We start from the raw sequence: 25753 nt of genomic DNA, 5'->3' as shown, positions 1-25753 counted from the left end.
ATCCTCAATATGCTATTGTGCTAGTTCTTTCATGGGTTTTCAGGCTTGCATTCCTTTTTCCCTACCCTTTTTCCTTTATTGCTGAATGCATCCTCAACTTCTATGAAAACGTTATCACTAAAACCCATTTCTTAGTACTTATGCCTGCCCATACGAGAATGCATTCCCTCTCTAATTTCTCACCTTACCGTCAAAAAAACTTCAAACATCTAAAACCTTCTGAAAAATGAAAAGGTCCTAACTAGGTTATTATCAACGCTAGAAACCCATTTAAAATTTCACAATGCTTAAGAATATGTCAGTTATTATTATGTAAGTGTAATTTCTCAGAAGTCGTAATCAATAATTATTTATGAAAAAACACGGTAAAATAATAAGTTGACCACGGACTCCCGCTATAAGAAAGGGTCTGTGGGTCAGGTGAGAGGCAGGGATAATGGCCGGGTGTCCCATTGAGTTGGGTCCCAAATCCGAGGGACGAGTCCGGGAACCTGGGCAACTCACCCCCAAAAAAGAGCTCCGTACGGAGAGTTTTAAAATGTTCTTATGCTACTCGTAGCGTAGTAAAGTTTTGCTTTCGTAGTCTCCGGCAGGAAAGGGTTAAGAATAAAAATTAAATTTAACCTCACAAATGTGTAAAAAGTGGGTAGGTATTATAAAAAATTTTACATGGTAGAATGCCCCTCTCCCAAGGGGGATTTCCATATCCCCGGACCCAGATCATGACAGAACAGTTTGATGCAGAATCCAGCCTTCCAGACATACAATAGATACATTTTGTGCGGCGAGGGTGAAAATATTACGCATTGGTACCAGAGTGTAGAATAGACAGTATTTAGGCAAAAGAAATGTTTTTTCCAAATGAAATTTTCGTTTTTTACTTTATTTACTCAACATGGGCAATGAGATGCTCATTGGTGTCAGTATTTTCAAGCAGTTATTTTGTAGTTGCATGAGAAATAATAAATTATGAGGTTGAATCATTATTCGTGAATTCTGTGTTAATATTCAACAATTTTAAAGCATTATATTTGAGTCATGATATCAAAATTATAACTAAAAATCACCTATTCCCACAAGCAGTAGGTATTGAACTCATACTCTATTGCATTTTTTAAGTCTTCTGGAGGCATGGCCGAAACATTTATTTGAATTTCGTCCTTCGCGCTATATTTCAGTTTTTGCCGGCATCAATTTTTCAAAATGTTAAGGCTCCTAATATAAATTCTCTTTATTACTCATTTCCATCAAGTACAAGATCGAGGTCTCTGAGTGATCCTTTAGGCCTTTTTAAAATTCGCGGTTTCTGTGGAAACGCTTCGTTTGTGAATTTTGCACGTTGTTTACCCTGCCACGTAGTTCCAATAGATGGCACTGTATTTCTCAGTTGTAAATGGCGTAGAGCATTGGGTTTGTTTCTCATAGACGACGCCGTGCATCTGGAAGTTAAGTAAGGCACGTAGTAAAGTAGTTGTTCATGTAGAAAATCATTGCTTTCTATTTAATCTTTCGCTGTTCTGTAATTGAAGTGGAATTTCTATCGTGGGCTGGAGTGTGGAAATGAAAATTAGAACCCCAAATAATGGGAGACGAAGATCAAGCATCGCAGCACCAAACGCGAGTTCTTCTCGTAAACGGGCAAACGGTTATTCTTCAGGGAAATCCTGGAGATAATGCCATTAATGAGATAAATGCTGATATTCTTCAACAAGCTTTGCAAGAAGCTTCGGCTATCAACGATCCTCCTGTCCCCGAGGAGACCCCTGTTGCATACCCAACTAACGATGCACCTCAACCTGAGCAGCCTGCAGGTGACAACTTGCTTGCCATCTTCTCTGGAGACCAAGGTGAAACGCATACTATACGCTTAACAGTAGAACAGGCTGAGGCCTTGGGTCTACATTTCACTGTCGATGGCGAAGAGAATGATTTAGGGGGAAATGATGATAATAAGACAGCTATTTCAGAAAGTAGCATAGCTAACCAGCAGTTAAGTTTTGACAATCCGCCTCAGAATGTGGCTGATGGCATACTCTTGAACAACAATGTCAATGCTGGAAAACTAACAACCACAATTCAACCACCTACTTTGACAACTTTGCAGAATTGTGAGAATGTAATGCCAGAACCTGTTGTCCCTAGCACAAATCAGAGCACAATGATCACGGGCGGTGTCAATCCTCAAATATCATTGATACCGCATTTTGTGGATGGTACCATGGCGTACACTGTAAAGATTGGAGAGACCCCTGGTAGCTTGTGCCAAACAAATGCTAATTTGAATTTCCAAGAAGCTGTAAGCGAAGAAAATTCTGTAAGCCTCGCAAATCAGTTGAACTCGGCTCCAAACATTGCTCCAAAATGTGTTACTTCCCTTGCTACCACTGTGATAGGATCAATTCCTGACATTATTAGTAGCTCAACAACTCAATCAATCCCTTTGTTAGAACAAAATGACCCGTCTTTGGATCAGAATAAGGTGTCTTACATTGTTTTGCCTACTCGAAATGCTGGCGAAATGATCACTACAACAGCGAAATTGAGTGAGATAGGACCCAACTTAGCATTTAGTGATAACAGTGAAAATCAAAGAAAAGTTCCAAGTCAAGTGAGAATCATACCGAAAACTGCCATTATGTCCTCACTTAGTATTCCCAGTGATGGGAACCGTTTGACTTTGTCAGGAAATACGCAGCTGACTACTGTGACAACAGCTGCCCCAATTTCCACGGCTGTGGTTAACACCTCTCTTGGGACTACATCGCTGGATCCCATCGTATCTAGCACCCCTACGGGAAGTGGTATGATACGAGTGGTTGCCAAGAAAGACTTCCCAAACAATGCACAGGGTAGTGGTGTGAGTGCAACCAAATTAATTCCGACTAAAATCAAACCCTTGGTAGAAGCAAATGGAAGCACCAAGTTAGTCCCTGCAGATGGAACTCAAAGTGCTGCAAACTCGTCTGTGAAACTTCCTCTTCCTAACTTCAACAGTGAAAAACCTCTGGGCTCAAGTGACAATCCTATTCAGTTGGTTCAACAGGGACAAACTTTTCACAGCATGCAACCTCTTAGTCGGGAGCAGTTGAAACAAATTGCGACTGTGTTGCAGCAAAGACACTTTGATACCACCAAAAATTCGAAAAATGTTTTATATGACGCTGAGACAAACACTCGCATAATATACCGTGTTGTGTACCCTGAAGATTGTGATCTTCGTGACCCTCGCTCTCCGAGTGATTCCCCGGCTGTTCAAGCGTCCCCTTCCCCGGCTCTCGCTTCTGTAAGAGGAAAAAGCCGACGAGGACGGCCACCGAAGTCAGCCATGAAGCCCGCCCCTGTCAAAAGGGTTGAACCAGAAGAGGTTCCTGATATCGACGTCAATAAAGTAAGAATATTTTCGTAATCCAGTTGTGTTTTCTAAGATCTTTAATTATGTTTATTTTGTATTTCGCACATTTAGGTGTTTAGAAACCTTATGATTTTAATTTTGAAAATTATAATTCTTTGAGTAATGCCATGATTTGTTACCAGATTCTGTCTTAATGGCAGGATATATTTATTTACTATTTTCATTATTTCTATTTTACTGTTTGTCCTCTCCCTCAATGGTAGATATACGTTGGGAAGTGGTACCTAATGATCTCTGAGCAGATCACAATATCTGAGACTGCCCAGAAATTGTCTACTTTTTGAGGGGATTACCTTGACTTAAATGCGTCTGATATAGACTTTTCTGCCTCCAATGAGTGCTCAACGCCCTTTGCATGTGTGTTTCTCATTGATTTTTCTTTTTCTGTGCATACCAACTTCTATCTGTCTATCTTCCTTTTCTATCAAGCAGAGACATTGTATTATTGTTATTGGTGTGCCATTAGCTTATGGTAATGAGTTTGTTGATTAGCTACTACAGTTATTTGATGCAACTACTCGGAGGTTCTTACCTATTCTATTTTATGATCAAGCTAAGGTCATATTCTGGTGCCTGTGAGCCAGTATATAGCTTGTAAGTAGTGATGAAATGTCTAAGGGAACGTTATGCTTTTTAGGATCTATAGCTTTAGCCCTTTTGGAGATGTTCTCAGTTGATTAGAATATTATAGCTGGTGTAGGATATCACTAATTGTAGGTATAAATGTCTTTAGTAGCAAATGTGAAAAATGATAAATTTTACGCTGAGAAACCGTGATTGGAGAAAGTTACTTGAAGCATTAGTTCTGTGAAAGCATATCACTTAAGGTAATTGCTTGCTTATTGGCTCAGAAAACAGTACACATTGATTGCCCTGAACTAGAAATCGAACCACAAGCCTTTGACTTTTCTTGGCCACTGTTCAATCACTAGCATATCTAGTTTACTGGAATTCTATGATAATTGACCAGGGTCCTCTGTACCTAGTGCTAGAACCATGGAAATCAAAGAACCTGGATTACGTTGTGGTCTGTGCAGTGGCTCTCTGCTTGGTTCGATTTCAGGTTGAGGGGAAGTTTTCCAGTGGGCATGGTGTGAAGTTCACCGCCATTCTCGTGATGAAATGTATTTAGTAAATAAATATATAGTTTGGTATGTAGTAGATTAAATATAAAGTAGATTGGGCCACATAAATGTAATAGGCATCTGGTTCATATTTGTGGAAGTGTTTGGAAAGAGAGCTTTCTTATCAATGGAATTGGTGGATGTTATACATGTCTGGGGTAGAAAATATGCATATGAGGCATCTTCTTGATGTTTGGACAGTGGTTGAAAGTTCTGAATGGGTTGCATCTGTAAATATGCTAGTATTATCATGAATGAGAAAGTTAAGATGCTTGAGGAAATACCTGAATATGAGCCATTAGGAGTTTAGTGGAATAAATTAGCTTTTTATAAGATGAGAATCTTCATGAATTCGATTCTGGAGGGAAAATATTGCTTCTTTGTAATGTAAATGACATACAATAGGGAATTTCCTTTAGAATGTCATTCCGATTGTTTGAGATTTGATCGGCAAAGCTTGGATAGTATTTAATGAAATTATAATGTGCTACAGAAACAGAATGTAGCTATTAATTTAGGTATAAAAATTATAATTTTCACATGCAGACTAGTTGTGGTTGCATTTGCATGACTGATTCCATTTTGAGATAAGGGAGTGAGGGAATTAGTGTGGGGAATTGGAGATGTGAAGTATGGGGAAGACCGTTATGTGATGGTCTCTGTATTGATTCCAGTTTAAGACCGCCTGGAAAAATGTTAGTGGTAACTAAGTGAGGATAGAAGTTAAAGTTTTGTCTGATGATTTTTGTGATATAGAATCAAATAATAGGAATGGAATAATTGAATATATTGTCATCATGGCATTGAGTTTTGTGAGTGTAAATGAAACGCGTGGATAGAAAGGAAAGTTCTAAACTTTACACACGCATATCAATGTAAGTAAGGCTTTGTGTTTCAATTTTTAGTTAGACATACTTAATCTGGAAGCAAGTTATCTAATTAAGTAACAACTCTGGTTTTCCTGTTGAGTAATTTGGATTCCCATTAGGTTGTTCATGTTGAACTTAATATTTGGTTGAAAGGGTTGAAAGAGGGCATTTATCGTATAGAAATGAATTCTATGGAATGGAAATAACTCAAGTAGCAATCAGTTGGTGTAGACAAATTGTGAAGTAACTATAACCCGGGAATGACATTGCTGCAGAGAAATTGCTTTCGGTGTAAGCCCATCTATCTTTTGGTGCTGAGGGCTCTATATGATTAATGGAAGAACTTTATAATTATTGCGAGGCTGCAAAGAAACCAAAATCAAGAATAACTGAAGTTCAATAGTTGTAGGCGGAATGATATAATAATAGTGAAATTGTTGGAATTAGTTGGAGAGGCTTTAATGTACTGTGATCTAGTAATTGTTACGGCAGGTTAAATGAACATATATGTACAAGAATTGCCATGAGAAAAAATTCCCCTGGACCGGGAATCGAACCATGGATTTTTGGCTTTCCGGGCTAATGTGCAGACCACTACGCTATCCAGGTTCTTTAATTCCAATCGCAATTATACCGAGGCTCATGATACTAGGTGTAAGGTGTTAGGTTATAGAAGGTTAAAAGGTAAAATGTTAAGAAGGTTAAATGAAGCATGGTGTGGTATAGGAATTATGAGGCAAAGGTCATGGGCAGATTTTTACGTGGATTCAGGGTGCCTGCAAACTGGGAAAAGACAGGAAACGTTTGGGATCTTGTAATCTTTTTCGAAATGTAGCAATTAATAATTAGTCAGTGCCATACACTGTGCAGCATATAGTGCCATGTAGGTGTAACTTCCCACTCAACCACATCGGTTGTCTGGGCTGCCAAAGTTGCCCCCTTCTTTTCCTCTCACTTTGCCTTCTATGCTCTCCTATTGACGACTTTGCTGGACATGTTTGCTTGGAGGGGTTGTAGCCCACAGTATTCCCACACAACTTGTGGAGGAGTGTTGTGAGATGGACAACTAACTAACAGATAATGACATGCAGTATGAGTAAACCTTTTCAAAATAGTGACTTCCAAATTCATCCCTTCATAACTTAATGCTATCCTTCACCCTGAATGGCATAGCTTGTTGCAGGCAGACAAATGGTTTGTGAACTCTTGGATTGTAAATTTAGGTTGGATTAAAGGAACATTGTGGTCTCCTTTGTGAAGAAAATAGTCAAGAGAAACCCAATGCTGTACAAATTTACCTAAACAGCATCATATCTGGAGCATAACAAAATTCTTAAAAAAGCCAGAGCTGTGTAAAACAGAAATGGATTCATGTGCCTGCAAAGCACATGAACATTCTGCAGGCAGACCGTGTTGATATCTATTTCTAAATGTTTGTATCTCAGGTGGATAAACAGGCAGGGATATTGATGGACTGGGATCAGTCTGTGTGAGCCAACATATCTAATGAGAGGACCTAGTTATGTAGGGGCAGCTGTTAAAATTATTTTGGTGTTCTCTATCAGAAATACTTTTTTTGAGAGTGGGTTCTGTGTGAATGAAAACATGCTTGAGAACCTTCATGAAGACTATTCTATTTATCTGAGAAGAGTTTGGGATAGAAATTTTCGTATGGGATGTGAGGCGTTGGTTAAAATTGATCCAGAGTTGATTGGATATGGGCATAGAGCAATTGCCAAGTACAGAGATACACTTCAGAAGACGCTAGAAACTGAAATGGCAAAGATGTGAAAAGTACAGGGAGAAGCAAAGGAAGAAACTCGAGCCATATAAGTTAAAAGCGGATCAAGCCCTGAAAGAAAAAAGAATGAACTGGAGAAAATATTAACATGACCAAATGAAAATTTTTTCTTAATTTTAGTGATACTGACGAATGTCACCTGCATTATTGCTTTCTGAACATTTAGTGTAGTACAACAAATTTTCATACAAAGTTCCTTGCTATTTAATTATTTTTGTCTGATCTTTGAAGCTGAAGGATTAATTGACATGTTTACTTATTTTTCTGTTGGTACTGTCTCTTTTTTTTTTAATGTTTCATTCTTATGGGAATATTTTTTCATAGAAATGTCCGATTAGAAATAATCAAGAAATATGTTGATTTGTGCTCCCATTTACCCAATTTCATTAAGGTGCATTTACATATTGAAAACTTGTAGTGAGCAATTTCTAAGATGCTATGGAGGAAAGTGCTTGGGAAAATTCAGGGAAATGATTAAAAAAAAGTGGTCATACTGGGATTTACATATTGTTATCGTTAATGAGAAATTCAGATGCTTTGGGAAATAGCTGAATACGAGCCAGTAGAAGATGAGTGCAATGAATTAGTTTTGCAATGCCCAGAGAAAAACAATTCATACAAACCTAATTTCCCTAATTTTGAGGCCTCAGTTTTGGAAAAAAATTAAAAACACATGCTTGAATATAGTCCTCCATGTATTCAGATAAATACGGTATCTGTTTGTGCTCTCCCTATGTTAGGATATATAATCCTGACCCTGCCTTCAAAGTTGATGTTAGGCCCTTATCAACTTGTACTCTTTTTCAGTGTCTCATGTTTTAGCTTCTTGAATTTTTTAAGGCCATTTATACAATAAAGCTGATCTCTAACAAAGTTTCCATGCGTACTTTCACTTACTACTTCAAGTGGCAGACAAGTATATTGATTATTGTTTAAGCATAGGTAACTTTTACTTTAAACTCTTTGAAGTTGAAGATGCCTTATAATTAACACGTTGCGTACGGATGGTGAGAATTCTCGTCATTTTTTTCCTGAATGTTCCAGACGGATGACGAAGATTCTCGTCATTTAGGCGCGTCAACCTAAACAATTTTAAAGCGTACAATACGTATTCGCTTTCGATATGCTTTAAAATTGTTTAGGTTGACGCACCTAAATGACGAGAATCTTCGTCATCCGTCCGGAACATTCGGGAAAAAAATGACGAGAATTCTCGCCATCCGTACATGTGATGAGACGATATTATTCTCTGGAAAATTCTCATTGAAGCGAATGAATTATTTTTGGTAATTCATCCATACCTACTGTTTTACTTTAGGGAGACAAGGATGAAAGAAAGAAGCAGCTTCCAAGGACTCGCTCTGGTCGTCTATCCCGCCCTCCTCGCCATATGGTCAAGGATTATAAGCGACTTCACCATTTAGACTTTGCTGAGCCAGACCTCGATGATTCTGATGGTGGTTACTCGGACTACCAAATCAGTGAAGCTGAAATGGAAGACGAAGTGAGGAGCACTAATGAAGATATGGAAAGGAATGAAGCGCTCTTAGCAGGTAAGTAATAAAGGAAGCTCATGACAGGGTGGCTGCTCTCCAGGGAAACTGGTAAAGTTGGTGAATTTCATGCCATCTAGAGACTTACAGGAAGTCAGTGTAAAAGAAAAGAACTTTAAAAAAATTACGTTAAGTGTAGAAGTCAAATGTTATTTTTCATTGTCCTGTAATCTATAGATGAACCAGAGTTCAGTAATTAACATTAATGAAGTCGTCCAATGGAATTACCACATTTAATTTGGCAATTTCTTCTAAATTTGTTGTGGTGTTTAGTTATTTGCAAAGGCGTTGGCGGTTATTTTGGCCAAGTGGAATTTTTCGTAATTCAATGAATAACAAAACTATGACCGTCGTTTATCAAATAATAGACCTATGAAGGAATAAGGTGCCAGGAGCAGTGGCATAGCCAAGATTTTGAAATGGGGGGGGGGGGGTCTACTTGAGATTTTGGGGCCCTTCTGGGGTGTGTAGAAAACACCCCAGGGCAAAGGAGGTCTGGGGATTTTTTATTTAAAAAACACGATTTTTAGGACTCAAAAATAGTAATTTTGTACGAGCATTTATGAAAATAAAGAATTTTTTTATTTATTGAGGCTACCTCGTTATTGACACCTCTTTTAAAGGATCAAGGGGGGATTGTAACCCGGAAATCCCCCCCCCCCGTGGCAATGCTACTGGTCAGGAGTCTATGACATTCCTATAGAGGTAATTTAAAATGTATAAAAGAAGATTTTTAACCCAGCTACTCATCTGCAAAATTTACTCAACAGTTCATATGCCTAGTGACTTTGAGAAGAGCAATATTTGAATTCCCATAAATAAAATAGCAATAAATTGTGAAGATTTTAAGACTTCACATGCCTCAAAAATTATAGAATCACTTGCTGGAGAATATAACAAAGAGCACAAGAGTTGTCAGATGAGTAGTAATTCAAATTCAGGAATATGAGGTGTAGTAGAGGAGAAATATTGGTTCTAAGTACAGTCCTTTAGAATCAAGAAGAACCGAACATCCATAGCATTTTTGTACTCGAAGAATGCCTTTGACAGCAAAATGGAACAAAAATATTCATTAAAAAAGTAATTGTTAAAGAAGGCATAATAATCGATCAGAGGAAATTAGAGTGTATTCTTTTAAGTGCTATTATTTATTGATTAATCTCATTTCTGATTATCAATTGGAACTTCCATAATTTAAGAAATTCTAACTTAACTGAAACAAAATAGCCATGATCGCCAGTATTCCATCAAAATCTGGTCTCTGGTTTCCAATAAACAATTCTTAATTAATTATTTTCTTTAATTAATTCTTAATTAATCATTGAAAATTACAGAACAGCAAATAGTCATGTCCACCACACCATGATTTATGCTTATTAGTTCCCTTTTAAGTCACTCAAATACTTGCGGTCCAATTCTTTTTGCCTCCTTTAAAACTAAATTTTTAAAGGCGGCCATGATATAGGCCACCATATTACTTGCTTTCCTGAGTTATTGGGCAAAGTATTCGGAGATATATGGTAATTATTTTTCAAAATTAAACAGGGAAATTAGGAAATATCTCCGTTAGGGAAATTTTTTTAAAAAAATTTCCCTAACGGAGTTTCAAAAAAAGGCTTTGTCATAGAATTGTGTTTGCCTTATGCAACCCTCGTGTATGCAATGACCTCTTAATCCCCCCATGATATTTTGGCACTCCGAATGAGCCCATAAGAGTGTATCCACTGTATTTTCATGAATTCATGAAAATACATATTCATGGAAATACAGTTGATGCACCCTTATGGGCTCTTTCGGAGTGCCAAAATATAATGGGGGCATAAAGAGGTCATTGCATGCACAAGGGTTGCTTATCCTCCGTTCAGTTTATTTTCATTACTTAAGGAAAAGGTGATTTTAGAGACCTATCTGTACTTCTCTGTGGTTCTTTAAAGTGGGAAGTTAGCCTGATCTAAGTGAGAATACTGTATTGGGATCGAATGTGCCGCTGTAAGTCATGCAAGTGATAAAGTTTGAAAGCCATAAGATAATTCTTATAGTCCTTTGCAAATATTTTAATAAATATTCTCTCTATATTCATCCTCTTGTTCTGTTCATGCTATTCATGGTCTGTTAATTTACCAATAAGTTCTTAAAATGGTTAAACATTTGTGCTATATTCTCAGTCCCCTCGGTATCCATTTTCTTCAAGTCCATCTTAAATTTTTGTAAAGTTTGTAAAGCTCTGAGTTGCTTTTATTGTGGATACATTTTAACCCTCAGTGTATTTTGCAGGTTTGAGCACATCAAAAAGAAAAATATCCTCTCACTTCCGGTGTCCAACTTGCCAAAAAGTTTATCTTGGGCACAGGAGAATGGCGAGGCATTTTGAAATGTATCCAGATCATGGCAGTATAGAAGATCTCCCTAAGCCTTCACAACCTCAAGCTGCTGATCCAAACAAAGGTATAAATCTTCTCTTTAATCTCCACATTTATTATTCATATTAATGAACCCTTTTTTTAAATTGGGTGGTCGACTCTTGTCACAGTGAAGGTCTTTTGAGTGTGCTGATGGATATGGGAAGTATGCCATACTATGTTGGTTTGGTTATTGTAGTTCCTTTCATATTTATGTTTGGCTAGAAGAAAGGGCTAACTAATGTTCGGCTAACTATGGTGTATTTAATTGCTGAAGTCGTTTTAATAGTCTATCGATTACTTTTTTTACTGTTTTGAGATAAAAAAATGGAGTTAACTCTGTTAATTGTTAAAATAAATTAAAATTGTTGTTCACAATGAATTGAAGCCTGAAAAATGCCAGTAAAGACAAATTAGGTTTTTCCTGGGAAGGAAAATAATTTCCTTGATGTATTTTAGAATGAGGGCTTGAAAAAGACGTATACAGTCGGATCCGGATTTAACGTCTTCGCATCTAACGTTTTTCCGCATTTAGCGTTTATTTTTTTGGTTCCTGATTCATTCCCTATTAGGACAATGTAAAAATTATCCGTATTTAGTGTTTCCGCATTTTGCGTTTTTCCGCATTTATGGTCGTAAAAATTTGTCCCGCTCAAGATTTTTTTTGCTCGATTTTACGTTTTTTCATGATGGTTCATCCAAATCTTCGAATTTATGCTCATCAACAAGAACAGTCTCATGAAAGTTTACCAAGAGTCGATAGAATCTACCGGGGAACGCTTCTTCAATTGCTTTCTTCCGTGAGCCCAGCGCTGCGACCTTCAACTCGCAAGCTGGATGATTTGTCTTCTCGTAATGTTTCGCTCCCCTTCTGATCCAAACACCAGGCACTTTTTGTATCATATCCGATCTAATGGAGCAAATTCATCCCTTAATAACCTCGAACTACCTTATCCTTCACTTCTTGAACTTGACTTCGATGATACGTGATGACTGATGACACGAGTTATCCTCCGAGGGCCGGTACAATAATGTTTTCTCGTAATGTTTTCAATCGATGGCTTATGCCCCTTTCAACTCTACTCCCTAAGGGCAGTCCATTATTAGCCCAATATTTTTCCAGTCGGCTACTTTCTCTTTTCAAAAGAGGAGGTTCAATATCAATTGCGCAGTTCACTAGAAGATTCTTTCTGTAATCCATTCCAAGGTCAGTTTCCACGGAGGAACAGCGAAAGAACAGAGGAAGTGTTTCCCCTGTCATGACCGTGAGTGAGAGCATTCTTTCCCTGCGGAACAGCATTATTTTACATCGTAATTTAGATATCCCGGAGCCAATTTACCGACATTCGGCTGGTTGATATCGATGTCGATTCAAAAATATCTATCTGGTGCTAATTAATGTCAAAAGAGAATGACGATCGGAGTTTTGACGAACTATCACGGTCCATGACTCAAAATAAATCGCTCATACTGGAAAAAAAATCACCGCTTACTCACGGTAGAATAGATGAGCGCGGAAAAATACGAAAATCCAGCAGGTATCCCTTGGTGGTTGACTTACGGTTGATAACCCTGATGAAATTGCCAAACTCCAGAGGCACTGACAATTTTTCTGATGAAATCCAGTTTTGTTGAAGATTAAACCTTTTCACTTAACTTAAAGTTTAGCTAATCGTTATTCAAGGTCCAACCAAATTTCATTAAAAGCTGCCGAGAAACGAGGTGAGTCGGAGTCAAGGTGATCATCAACAAACAACCTCTCCCGGTTCCATTCAGACCTGCATGAGGCCGCGGATATATGACAACGAATCTGGTGCCATCATCGAGTTGAATCACCATCGACTTGTACGCATACTAGAAATAAGATTCTCCTTTTTTGGATGACCTCGAAATCCAAAATGTGCGCACGGGAGGCTTTTTAAAGGCTCATAAATCCCTCGTTTCGCCGAGGCAACAGAAAACGTTAAGTTGGTATGATTCCAGAAAATCTCCCTTTTACTAGATATTCGGTAGTTAAGATATCGGGATTAGCGATCTTCTGCTGTCCCTTTATTTCACTCATCTTTATAGATGCAATGACGATTTTTCAAGTACCTACTTACACCTTTTCTTATTAAATTAGAAATGCTATAGTCACCTACATGTCGCTTTTACAGAAAAAAATTTAAAATTTCATCGAGACCACTGAAATGTACGTAAAAATGGAATCACTATAATTTCCATAATAATATTCCGTGTGGGAATGCTTTTCAGTTGATGCATATTAAAATTTTCTTAAAATATTTCTTTAAAACAATTGTCATCCTCTCATTACTTATTTTTACTACCCATTATTTAGCTGATTCCTGAAAAGTATTATCCAACCTTCATAGGGCTGAAAACACTTAATCAATGAATTTTTTGCTGCATGCAGCACCTTTTAGTTATGTAAAATAATATTTTTTATTCATAGAAAGCCATTTCAATCATTACAGACCCTAAAACCTGAAAAAAATGGCAGGTCCTCATTTAGTGTTTTTCCGCATTTAGTGTTTTAAATGTTGTCCCCCCTGAAAAACCTAAAATCAGGATTCTACTGTACTGTTGCATCACAAAATACAGTGCAACGTCGATAAAACGAGATTCCACAGTGCTCAAATAAACACTCCCTGTTTAGCGAATTGTCACTTTAACGGAGGTGGAGCAAATAATAGTCAATATAGGTACGTATTGTAAACACTTTACAGGAATAGGAATGATGGCGCGGTGGAGAAATTCGTATCCTGTTAACGCAACCTTAAATCCAGATGAAAGGCGATGTCTTTTTGCATCATTAAATTTCCTTACTTTAACAACAGCTATTCAAACAATTTATAAGCGCCGTACTGAATAAAAATCATGCAAGGCATTGCTTTGCCAATCATTATGCCAATGCACAACTGACAAAGCCAGTTTTCTATGTACTACTTAATTAGTGCATTTATGTGATCATTCAATTATTTTCCGCGGAAAATTCAAACAATTATTGATAAAACTGTATAATGGTTATTTAACCATTGGTGTATGTTTATCGTTCCTGTACATTACGCGGCAGTTATGTGAAATAATGTATTGCATTTGTTTTCTGCAGACGAAAAGGGTGGAAGGTGGTAGAACGATCCTGTGTCGGAAGACCTTTTCTATCATCCAATGTTATGTCTTCATTATCTGCGGTAAAAAGTCTACTTAGCTTTCATAATGATGTGGTTAAAATTGCCGATGTTTCGAAGAAAAGGTCCATTTTGAATGTTACACCTGCGACGTCATTGAAATAATGCACAGAGTGTACCCACGGCACTGCAATAAAAACAATTTGAATTAAAATTGGTAATTTTAGAAAAGATATTTACTTGATATTATTTTACGAAAACTATTACGCAGATATTATGCTGATGTCACTTAAGTTAAACAAAAGAAAGCTGCAAGAAACTGCGAGTGAAATAACGCACATGAGTAATATATGCGACAAAGAAATGAAAAGGAATACGCATCTGATGACCATAAGGCCAACAAAACTTATGAGTATGAGTTTATTGATTTAATATTCTGAATAATGACTGCGAAACATGAAAAAGGAATATAGAATTTTTTAAATTAAATAAACTAAAAGCACAGAACCAGCTCTTCACACGATCCATCGTTAAGGCGCATTATCTGCCTCTAGAACCATCATTGCAAGAAATACCTCGTACTGCAAGTATTTTGTCAGTTAGTAGGCTGTAAAAGAGTTTCGATTCAGCTGCGTTATATCTGGCGGGGAATACTTCTTAAGATATTCTGCTAGGATCAGAGTTTTTTCATCCACGACTTCGGGTTTACACCACAGACATCTCCCGCAATTATGAAGGGAAATAACGCTTCCGTGCTTACAATTAGTATAAACAACTTTCCGAACGCTTGAAGATCTCCATTCTCAATCTATCACTGAAAAATACTCCACCATATCCATTTTCTCAGTATATAGTTCCGACAGACTTAAGTTGGCAAAAGCACCCGGACAAAGCTACGCTAATCATAAGCTTCTTAGTCTTCATATTTTGCATTCCTTTGGCGCTTTTGCTGTGAAGGTTTGTCCTCCCTCACAACGGCAGACCTAATCTTCACTTTTTTTTAAATTGAGAAGAGCGAATAGGTAGATAAATTAATCACGCCACTCTTGTATTTTTCTATTATATTCCTTTTTTCGCTTTGACATGTTTTGCGGTTTTGACCGTGGTCTCTACCTTCAAATGCTCTTTGTTCACGAAACTCACGGATGTGTGAGTATGCTTTTGACTGCTTTCTGCCGCCTAAGGAACAAAAGAAGATCAAGCATTCGTGAATGTTAATGCCACAATATTTTCAGCAAAATGAAGTACTTACTGATCGAATGACAGTTTACCACATGAATTTTAGAAATAGAACTCCATGTTACCTTTATTTCTAACAGAATGCCAGCAATTACACCAATTAGGGACTCTTGGTGAAGGTTTTCCAGTGATGGAAGCATTCTTTATGGCGAGTTTCAACACCAAAAGGGTCTCGTAAAACCGATTTTTTTTACATGTTAATCATAGGGTCCATTGACAGTGCTTCGACTTTCTCTCGTAATGGTGGGGGTCTCGCAATAGCCTTTACTCGCTTTAACAAGGTTCCACTGTAGTTAATTTTTAGCATAAAATTATTTAGGCTAGTTGAAAAACAATGCTGCTCATTTTAGGAGTCGTCTCATAACTTACTGCTTGTAAATGAAGGCAATGATCGCCATGGTGGTTGTCAGAGGCCTTCTCATGCTCAGATGGAGTAAGAATATGTACAATGCATGCGTAAAATCAATAACTCCCTTAAAAGGCTGGTGGCGCAACAGAAAATTTCAGCCTTATGGTTTGCCTTTCTGCGTAAATCATCAGGAATTTTATTTGCCGTCATAACAAACAACTTTTGATGGCATCGGTGACTGCCTGAATGGATTAGCTAACTGATGATAGATGATGGCCCTCAATGACCAACACTATTTGGATCGCTACCTTTGGCAAAAATCTAAATGTGGCCAGAACCTGCTTGTTGTAAAACGAGTAATAAAAAGAAAAGAAGAGTAACTTATGCTATTTGCTTTTGGTTTTCACCACAAAAAAGACTAAGGACTACTGGTTAAACATATTATGTGTATTTCAGGGGGAATGCCAGTGCGTCACCATCAAGCAAGTATATCCCCCTGTAATTTAGAGGCTTCAGTTTTGGGAAAAAATTTTAAAAAATGCATAGGAATATAGTCCCCCCTTTACTTTTACTACAGGTATTTTTGGAAAAAAAGGGGGGACTATATTCAGATAAATAAGGTATACGTAAAGTCCGAAGCCCGGTCAAGGTTTACTCAAAAAGTCTCTTGAAATTTGCTGGATGGCATCTTAAAAGGGCTTTGAAAATCTCTCATTTGCCAATGCTGCTCATGTTCATCGATTGCCATTGCTCTTACTCCTAGTATGAGGTAGTCCAAAGCGAAAAATCCATCAGCCATTCTTGGAATGTTTACTATATAACTTGCTTTACATGTGCATTCATCTTCAAAGATCCATACCGCCCATATGTTTTAAAAACACTACATAAAAAGCTTTACCTTGGGTAGTTCTTGTGGGTTGTTTACTGCATTCACGTCGAATGATGGCTCTCAGACCCAGCAGTGGCATAAGCGGCAAAACTCAGTGACAAGCAACATCACGAATGCCTTTTGTCACTCAAACTGACATGAAAAATAGTAATTGTCGTACAGTGGAACCTCGTTAAAGCGAGTACGGGCTATAGCGACACCCCCGCTATTACGAGAGATAGCCGATGCACCGTCAATTGACCCTATAATAAGCGTGTTAAAAAATTCGTTTTAACGAGACCCTTTAGGTGTTGGCTCTCGCCATAGCGAGGCTTTCACCGCCGGAAGACTTTCATGAAGACTCCTTAACCTCTGTAATTGCTAGCGATCTGTTAGAAATGAAGTTAATGGAGTGCTCAGTCTCAAATTTATGTGGTAAACTGTCGTTCGATAAATATAATGATTGACGAAACAATGCTTTGCATGATTTTTATTCAGTGCGGCGCTTATAAATTGTTTGAATAGTTAGTCGTTATTTGAGTAAGGAAATTTAGTGATGCAAAAAAACATCGCCTTTCGTCTGGATTTATGCTTACGTTTATGGGATAGATGTTTATCTGTCGCCGCACCACTCCTGTTCTTGTATATCTGTTCGCAACAGGTATATTGGCTATTATTTGCTCCACCTTCGGTAAAGCGACAATTCGCTATAGCGAGTGTTTATTAGTGCACCGTGGGGTGTCGTTATATCGAGGTTGCACTGTATGTGAGGCTCTTACCTGAAGGACGCGAACAAATGATGGCAACTGGCAGTACAGGTGCTCTGCCTGATTTAATACACCCAGACTCTGTATTAAACAAGTAATACAACTATTAGACAAGTTTCTTTTATAGAAGTAACATTTTTTTCGCATTGCAGTAGTTAAAGAGAGAGCATAAACCTCTTTGTACTTCGAACTTTGTGAACAACCTACATATATCTTTACAATGTTTAATCATAATTTACTTACTTATGAGTAGGATTTGTTCAATGTTAATGAATTATGTTGGGCTCAATGAAAGTTATATTTTTACCTACAAACACATTGAAAATTTGGTGAAAAAATATAGAAGCATCTCAATGAAATCACTAATTTTTTTGTGCCCCATGGATTTCAACATATACTAGGGTTCGGTGTTTTAAAGAAATTTAAAAACTATGTATGTACTATGTATTTAGAAACCCAAATAAATGAGTTATTGCATAGAGTGACACTACAGTGTGTATTTTTTTCCTAACTTAGCTTTTTGAACACGTACATTATTGTGCCTCTTAATTTTTCCTTATATTTCTAATTGATAATTTTGTCCATTCTAGAACTTCCCCAAGAGACTGGTGTAAATGATAGGGGTAGTGCAACAGCAGAGAATGCAGATGGTTCAAGAGTCGCTCCTCCTGCTGCCGGTGAAGGTGAATCAGGAACCACTCCATTATCTGCGCCCTCTGCAACATCAACACCTCAAGCACCCCGTACCATAATTGGTGGACCAAATGGCATAGTCAGGCATGGTGGCCCTCCATATAGAAGGCGAGGGAGAAGAAGGGGACCTCATGCTTACATGACACCAGAAGCCAGGAGTGAGCGAAGGCTGGCGAAGCTTAGAGAGGTATGCTCAGTCAGTTGATTAGTAGTTCAGTCTGACAGTGGTGGCAAGGTGTTAAGTTCAATTATGTCTTATAAAAAACCTTCGAATCTAATCAAGGGTCAATAATTTAGCTCTGCCTTTATGAAGTACCATATTTGTCTGAATATAGTCCCCCCTTTTTTTCAAAAATGCCTGTGGTAAATGTTAAGGGGGGACTATTTTCAGACCCATTTTAAAAATTTTTCCCTGAAACTCAAGCCTTAAAATTAGGGGGGGGGCACTATATTCAGAGGGGGACTTATATGGAGGAATACGGTATTTTCATTCGGGTAAATATTTCATCTTTTTGTGACTGAATTCTGTATGAGTGAAATAGTGGGTTTCTGAGTAATATTAATTGAAATGTAATATGTGGTACATTTGTACCTTGCTAAGCACAGATTCACTGTGATGCAATTGTTTTTCATAGATAGGTATTTCTTGCTTAGATCTGGTAAATTTTCTACGTGAAAAAACTTCAGATATTCATAATCCTCTCAAATCACCTTCCCCTTTAGTATTGAGTACTGTTGTGTATCGAATATGCAATCCTTGTGTATGTGATAACCTCATATATATACCCTGATATTTTTGGACCATGAATGACCCAATTAGAATGTATCTATTTCTAACCTCCAGTAACTTTTCATCTATGGAATGGCCTCTGTTATTAACCATTTTATTCCAGCCCTGTGCAGGAAATACATCATTTATGTAACTAATGACAGCGTAGTTTAATTTTGTTGATTGAGATTCATAGTCTCACATTTCCAATTGAGAACTCAATTGTTGTAGAAAAGTCCATGCCAAAAAATGAATAGCAAAAATGGCTGAGGGATAGTGAGGTAATTCTTGTGTTTAAGTTGACTTTCGACGTTCTAGTGAAAATATCAGAAAACATAAACACCTGTGCATTTAATGTCTTTTTGTGATTTATGTCTTTTTTACTACTGTCGGTGGAATGGTATGTGGTGGAGATTGTATTTATTCAGTAAGGACTACGGTATGATCCATGGCAAAAATCTTATGGGAAAAGCACCTGACAGGTTCTACTTACGTATGTGTGTGCCACTCCAGCTGCTGTGATGCACCAGTTGCTGCTTTTAATTGGGAAAAACCATTAAATTATCATATATTTGTTACTCTAAAGTATAATTCTTATAAAAATGCAGTAAAAATGTTCTCCTGAGTGAAGGAGTTGGCTGTAATTCCATAAGGTGAAATGTTGATGAAATTTTCGTCTTGATAGCTGTCATGCTAGCCATTAATTATACACATGTTTTATGCTTGTTGTGTTTCAACACTTGGACTAGTAGCCTTCAGTTTCTTGCTCCCTACAGTTGGGTGTTCAACCTTTGAAATTCTGTGCTGAACAGTGTCCTCTTAGGAGAAGAGTGCGTTACAGCAAATGCAGCCATGGTTGAAACAGTGGGTTTTGTGTAGAGGAACACGGTTTGCCCCATGAAACGCTGTTTTTCAAACTTGATTTAAATACGTATAAAATTTTATCATGACCATCATATGGCATGAAAAAGCTGATAAAAAATTTAATATCCTCGCATTATTAGTTGCACCATTTTTTGCACACACTTCATGGGCCATTAGTTCGGGCTTAAAAAAATGTCCTCTGTTTTTGAAACCTGTCGCATTGAATTTGAATCCCATGTATATGAAACTTGACTCATAATTAAAACTATAGTAGTAGCGAGACTTGAGGAAAGCAGGAAGGTTTTGAGTACTGTTTAAGTTTCAAAGTAGTATGTTCCGCTGGTGATATGAGTGCACCCACATAAGTGCTTGAAATGTGAGGTGAAAGAGGGGTTCATAGGTCAGAGGTCTTGGGCCATTCCTTCTGCTGTGTCAGTTGAAGAGGTATTTTATGTTGCCCACCTTTTCATCATCAGCATTGTCTATGTAGAGGGAATCAGAAGCTGTGCTGAAATAATACATGATTTCATTACTTAGATTTAGTGAATGAAAGAGAAAGTTGGCGAAGAGAAATAGAGGTTTTGAAATACCTAATCATTCTGTCTGCAAAGTGTCACTCCACTTTGGATGACAAAAGAAATCCTTCAGTCAGGAGAAGTGCAGTACCACCTGTTGCACTAGCAAAGGTCCTTAAATCTAAATTTCCTGATGAGAACCTATTTTTAAGAAGTTTTTTGATGTGATTGCAAAGGAGATAGATCATCATATCTTCATTGTTATGTTGGAAAACTATACATTAGACTCTCGTTAATATGAACAATATTACTACGGAGTTCTCGTTATTACGAAGCATATCGTTGGTCGCGACAAAAAGGCCCATCCAATCTTCAGTAAAAGAAATGTTATTGCAAAATATTTGTTATTATGAAATTACAAACTTCAGTCCCAGTCCTGGCAGTTACAAAATGAACTTCATTACGAAGTTCCACGAATAAACAATGGCATTTAGGTGGATATACACTAAGCTTAGTTTTTATAACTGTGCCACATTTAAGTTCTCCTCATGTTCTGTGCCCAAGAGCGTCAATTATGGTTCTTTCTTTGATGTACACAAAAGATCTTCATTCCAGAAATTTATTCTTGTAATTTTTCAAATAGTATTGCTTGTATGTATTCACATAATACTGCTAACTATCAGTTCTGGTTCCTGAGCATGCTTTCAGAATTTAAGTAGTGAAATGATGTTTCCTTTAACGTGCAATTCACAATAGGGTGGTTTCCTATTATTTTTTTATTGCCTATATCGGAAGATTATTACTCCTGGAGTACGTATTTCACGCTTTTAGATTTTTAAATGACGATATCTATTTTTCACGATTAAATGAAAAGTGAAAATTTTCAAGCGCGCGAAAACGCGATGGGTAAGGAAATCTCTCCGTGTGACGTATTTCTGGTTCCCCCTCCCGCCTTGTGAGGTGACCTTGATCGAGGCTCTGAGCGCTGATAGGACGCAGGATGCTAGAGGGTAGCTGAGTACCTTGCTGTCTGGTAGCGCTTGGCTTAAAAAAGGTTTATTAATACCTTATCAAACGAAGGAAACTTTCCGACCTTAGCCAGTTTTAATAGGTGATTATTAAGACATGTTTCCCTGAGTTCTGCGCCTCATGCATGCATTGGTAATCTCAGACGATGTATAACTCCTATCTTCTCCTATAGAAACTAGGTCCCTGTGACGTCACGTGGAGTGGCATCGCATGGGCGCCAATCTGGCCCTTTTCAAATGAGGATAAAAATGGACCATTGCCATTCGTCTAAACCGGTATTTCTAAAATGAAATAATTTGTATATTATGAATGCAGTAATTGTGGGTAACAAATCGCAATCAATGCCTTTCGGTTTCTTTGATGAAGGAAACTACCCTATTCTGATCAAAAGTTTCCTTTTGAATTATATGTATGTATGTATTATATAAGCTGTAAATCAGATGCCCACTTTTTCCTCTCTTTTCAAAATTTTCTTGATTATTCGTTCTATTTCTTTTGTTAGCATTGTTTTAACCATCCTCTTTAAAAATGACTGATCAGAGCTCTGCTATACTTAGTTCAAGTCTTGCTCCTTGGCCATGTACTTTTTATTATCCTGCCGCTGTGAATCATCATAATCTAATCCCAAATGTTGTTTACACTTTTTTTCACAGCTTGTTGGAACTTGTGAGCCTCGGGAAGTTGTTGAGGTGGCTGGGTCCATAGTGGCTGACTCTTTGACATCATGGGAGTTACTCCTATTGCGTGCTGAAGGATCACACCGAACTGGTACCACAAGTACTGCTCATATTGGAACAGTTTGTCAAGAGTTACGATCTTTGCTGAAGGAAGCTAGCAATGTAGTGGGACCGATGCTTGTGCCTATATCCACTCCTGAATCTGTACCTGCCACCACTAAGCTAGTTGATAACGAAGCTAAGCCAAAGAAACCTATTAGAAGTCATCGCCTACAGGTAACAAACTATGATTAATTCATCTCCAAGCTGATATTGCTAAGTAATTTGTAATTTTTAAGTTTGCTGTTAGTCTTAGTGCTTAAAACTATTTTGACACACATGATTGATGTTATAAAGGTTAGCACTAAGCATTATTCTATTTAATGGTTGGTGTGTGAACTAATTAAGATGCCTCTTTTTATTTATTTGCTGATAATTATTTTGCTTTCTTAGGGCTTGAGAAATCATTTAATGCTCACATAGCTGTAAAAGTTGGGCCATTAAGAAAACCCCTTCTCAATTTTATTTCATTGGAGTCAAAGGTATTGAGCCTCTTGAAATATAATTAAAATAAAAATTTTGATGGATTTTCAGATTATAAAGTAGGTTACTGGTCCTCAGTGAACCTTTCAGCCAATTTTCCGAACTGTCTGACTTACTGGTTAAACATTCGAAAACTTGACAAAACTGATATTGTCGGCATGATGTATTTGCAAAATTATCCAAAAACTTCCGCCGCATACCAAACATTGATCTAGACTAGTTTCGCTGTTTTTATAGCTTTCTTCAATGATAACAAATACAAGTACACCCATGTCTCATATAGCGCAATTTCGATTAGCGCAATTTCGATATAGCGCAAATTCGTTCCTCGGGGAAATATTGCAACGCAGTGTAGCCTAATCACAAATCTTAAACGCTCTCGTGATAAAACGTGAACTTGCGCTAAGTACACACGAAATTTCTATCATTTTACGCATATTAATATTATTGCTTGCCTTATATCTTCTTTTTTGTTTATATATTAATCGAAATCCATTGCTGTGCAATGACCAAAAGTATTACTCGTCATTGGGTCCAGATAGCCGGCCTACCGAAGTAATTTATCTCGTCTCCTTAACAGAATGAGTTAATTTAGATCATTAATTAAGCGTGGGGCTAGTGGAAATGAGTTTTTTTTTAAGCAATCCCGGTTGAGACGTAATTTTTGCCGTCATAGGTTATTGGGCGATTGACTTCCAGGTAGAGGGTCTACGCTAAAGCCTTCAAGGTCATCGCTATTCACGGGGGGGAAATGGAGCGGTGGCCGAGTTGCGTATGAATAGCACCAACACATAAAAGGTTCCGCTATAGAGTCTCAAACACAATGGCTTCGTTCCCTCCCCGCAGTCGTAGGCCCTCTGCGTCTCAGGAATACAGTTCTGCAGTAGAAGGTGATTTAGATAGAGACATTCAGAGTAAAAACCAAGAGAATATGGCAAAAAATAGGAATGCGTGTAGAAAAATCAAGAATTTATCAAGAAAAAACATAAACATAGAAGAGGAATTGAAAGAGGTCAATTGCTTTGAAAATGGAGAGCGTCAAAGCGATATTGCGCGGAAGTTTAAACGCACGAAGCCTTATTCTGAATAAAGACGAAGTTAAAACATCAGTGACCTCAGCCGCACCAACTTCAACCAAGTGGTCTACACATACGGAAAGTTCATAGTGAATCATTACAAAAAGACGAGAGTGGTAATTGCTCCCGAGACATTTAGTGAAAGCTCCGATTGGTTCCAGAATTTAAACTGCAAGCAGGTATTTTCAGTGCGGCGATATCAGGTGAATCTGCAAGCGTTGATAGCGCAGCCACCACAACATTTTCTGATGAACTCCAAGCTGTGGTTGAAAGTGGCTCCTTTCCCCTCAACTAGTTTTTAGTGTTGACGAGACGATATTCTTTTGGAAAAGAATTTTCAGGGAAGGAAAACCTGGGTCAGGTTTCAAGGCATTTAAAGACTGTTTCACGTAGCTGCTAATGACTCGGAGGACTTCAAATGAAAATGATTTATCACTCATAAACTCCGCTAGCTATGAAATGGCATTCAAAGTAGCATTTTCCTGCCATTTCGGTGAGCGACAAAAGGGCCTGGGTGACACGATAGTTGTATTTAGACTAGTTTGAAAAATCGTCAACTGCCGGCAACGCATTACGAACCCCTGATATAGCAGATGTTAGCCCACCCGCACGACAGGAGGGAATTTCAAAAGCACGTAAGAATTTTTTTTAACGTGAATAAAAGTCTTTGAATGCGAGCATACTATCTTTAAAGATGTTTTAAACTATAAACATTTATATAAATAATGTTTTATAAGGCTTTTTATGGGAATATAGATGTTTTAGAGGAAATTCAATACCCTATACCTATGCTACCAGGAACGCATCCCTATCTTCCCAATGTTAAAACGCTCTCGTATAACGCAAATTCGTATAGCGCAAAGACCCCAAGGAACGCATCCCTTGTGCTATACGAGACATGGGTGTATGGGAATAAATTCACGGAAACTGGGGATTTAATATTTTATAAAATTGAAAATCCCCAGTTTCTTTCTTTATATATGTTGATACTCAACTAGATTTTGTATGATAATGACTCTTAAGCTGTTGAACTTCGTTAAATACCACGGAAACAAAAGAAAAACTGTAACACGAGTGATAATGAGACTTCTGTGGGTTTATTGAACACCTTCGGATACAACGAGTGCTCGGTTTTGCAGGTAATTTCCGAGGGATTATGAGCACTCATTAAACCGGGCTTCTACTGTATGTGCTCTTTCAACCTAAAGTGCTGCATCAAGCCACCAGTACAACGAAACTAATTGGTATCAACTTACATTATTGCACTCCAAGAATAAAATCAGATATTCAGCAAAATTATGGTCCCCTTTGCAAATGCGTAATACACAAGCATTCATTTTAGGGGTCCTTCATTTTCAGGCTGGAACCAATGTAAGTAATGAAGTGTAGAACTGAATCAAGGAAGAAAGTAGTCATTTAAATTAGAAATAGATAGATTGAAAAGGACACAATGGCAGCTATGGCATTTGATGATAAATAATAGCAATTGCTTACCATCACTATAGGAAAGGTTTTATGGTGAATGAAACAAGGTTGAGGAATTTACTTCCCTTGCAGTGTATAACATTTGGAATACTTAGATGGCCCTATGAAGACACAACCCTTCTATCATCTCTCTACAGTGAAGTCATGCTTATTGCAGTCCCATCAAATTCATGCTTATTTCAGTCCCATCATTGTATGCTGGTTTTATTGCATTCAACTTGATTGTCAATGATGTTAGCTTTCTTAACACGTTGTGCACGGATGGCAAGAATTCTCGTCATTTTTTTCCCGAACGTTCCGGATGGATGACGAAGATTCTCCTCATTTAGGTGCGTCAACCTAAACAATTTTAAAGCGTACAATATGTATTCGTTAGTACATTTTCAGTTGTCGTTCATTATTCATAATGAATTGATGCATCATAACGTTTGATTGGGTAAAGTTATATTCTAAACATTAGCTTACCCCGGTATGCAATGTGTTAACAGTCATTGATTGTTCTCAGTTAGTTATCTAGTGGTAGGAAATTACTACAGAAAAATTCATACTTTGCA

The 25753-nt window shown here is 37.6% G+C and overlaps 1 protein-coding gene across 1 annotated transcript in view; it reads left to right on the top strand.

The window, feature by feature from the left end:
• The first annotated feature begins 1381 nt into the window (after positions 1 to 1381).
• Positions 1382 to 25753, top strand: part of LOC124153751 — a 28683-nt gene continuing 4311 nt past the window's right edge. Inside the window, exons 1-5 of the mRNA XM_046527100.1 lie at positions 1382 to 3388; positions 8525 to 8759; positions 11034 to 11204; positions 18100 to 18389; positions 22033 to 22332. Of these exons, the coding sequence (XP_046383056.1) occupies positions 1583 to 3388; positions 8525 to 8759; positions 11034 to 11204; positions 18100 to 18389; positions 22033 to 22332 (2802 nt within the window). The 5' untranslated portion in view covers positions 1382 to 1582. The remainder of the gene's footprint in view (positions 3389 to 8524; positions 8760 to 11033; positions 11205 to 18099; positions 18390 to 22032; positions 22333 to 25753) is intronic.

This window comes from Ischnura elegans, chromosome 2 (assembly GCF_921293095.1).
Source record: "Ischnura elegans chromosome 2, ioIscEleg1.1, whole genome shotgun sequence".
In the NCBI taxonomy this organism is placed as follows: domain Eukaryota; kingdom Metazoa; phylum Arthropoda; class Insecta; order Odonata; family Coenagrionidae; genus Ischnura; species Ischnura elegans.
The sequence above is the reverse complement of the archived record's forward strand: the minus strand, read 5'-3'. Positions and strand labels throughout refer to the sequence as shown.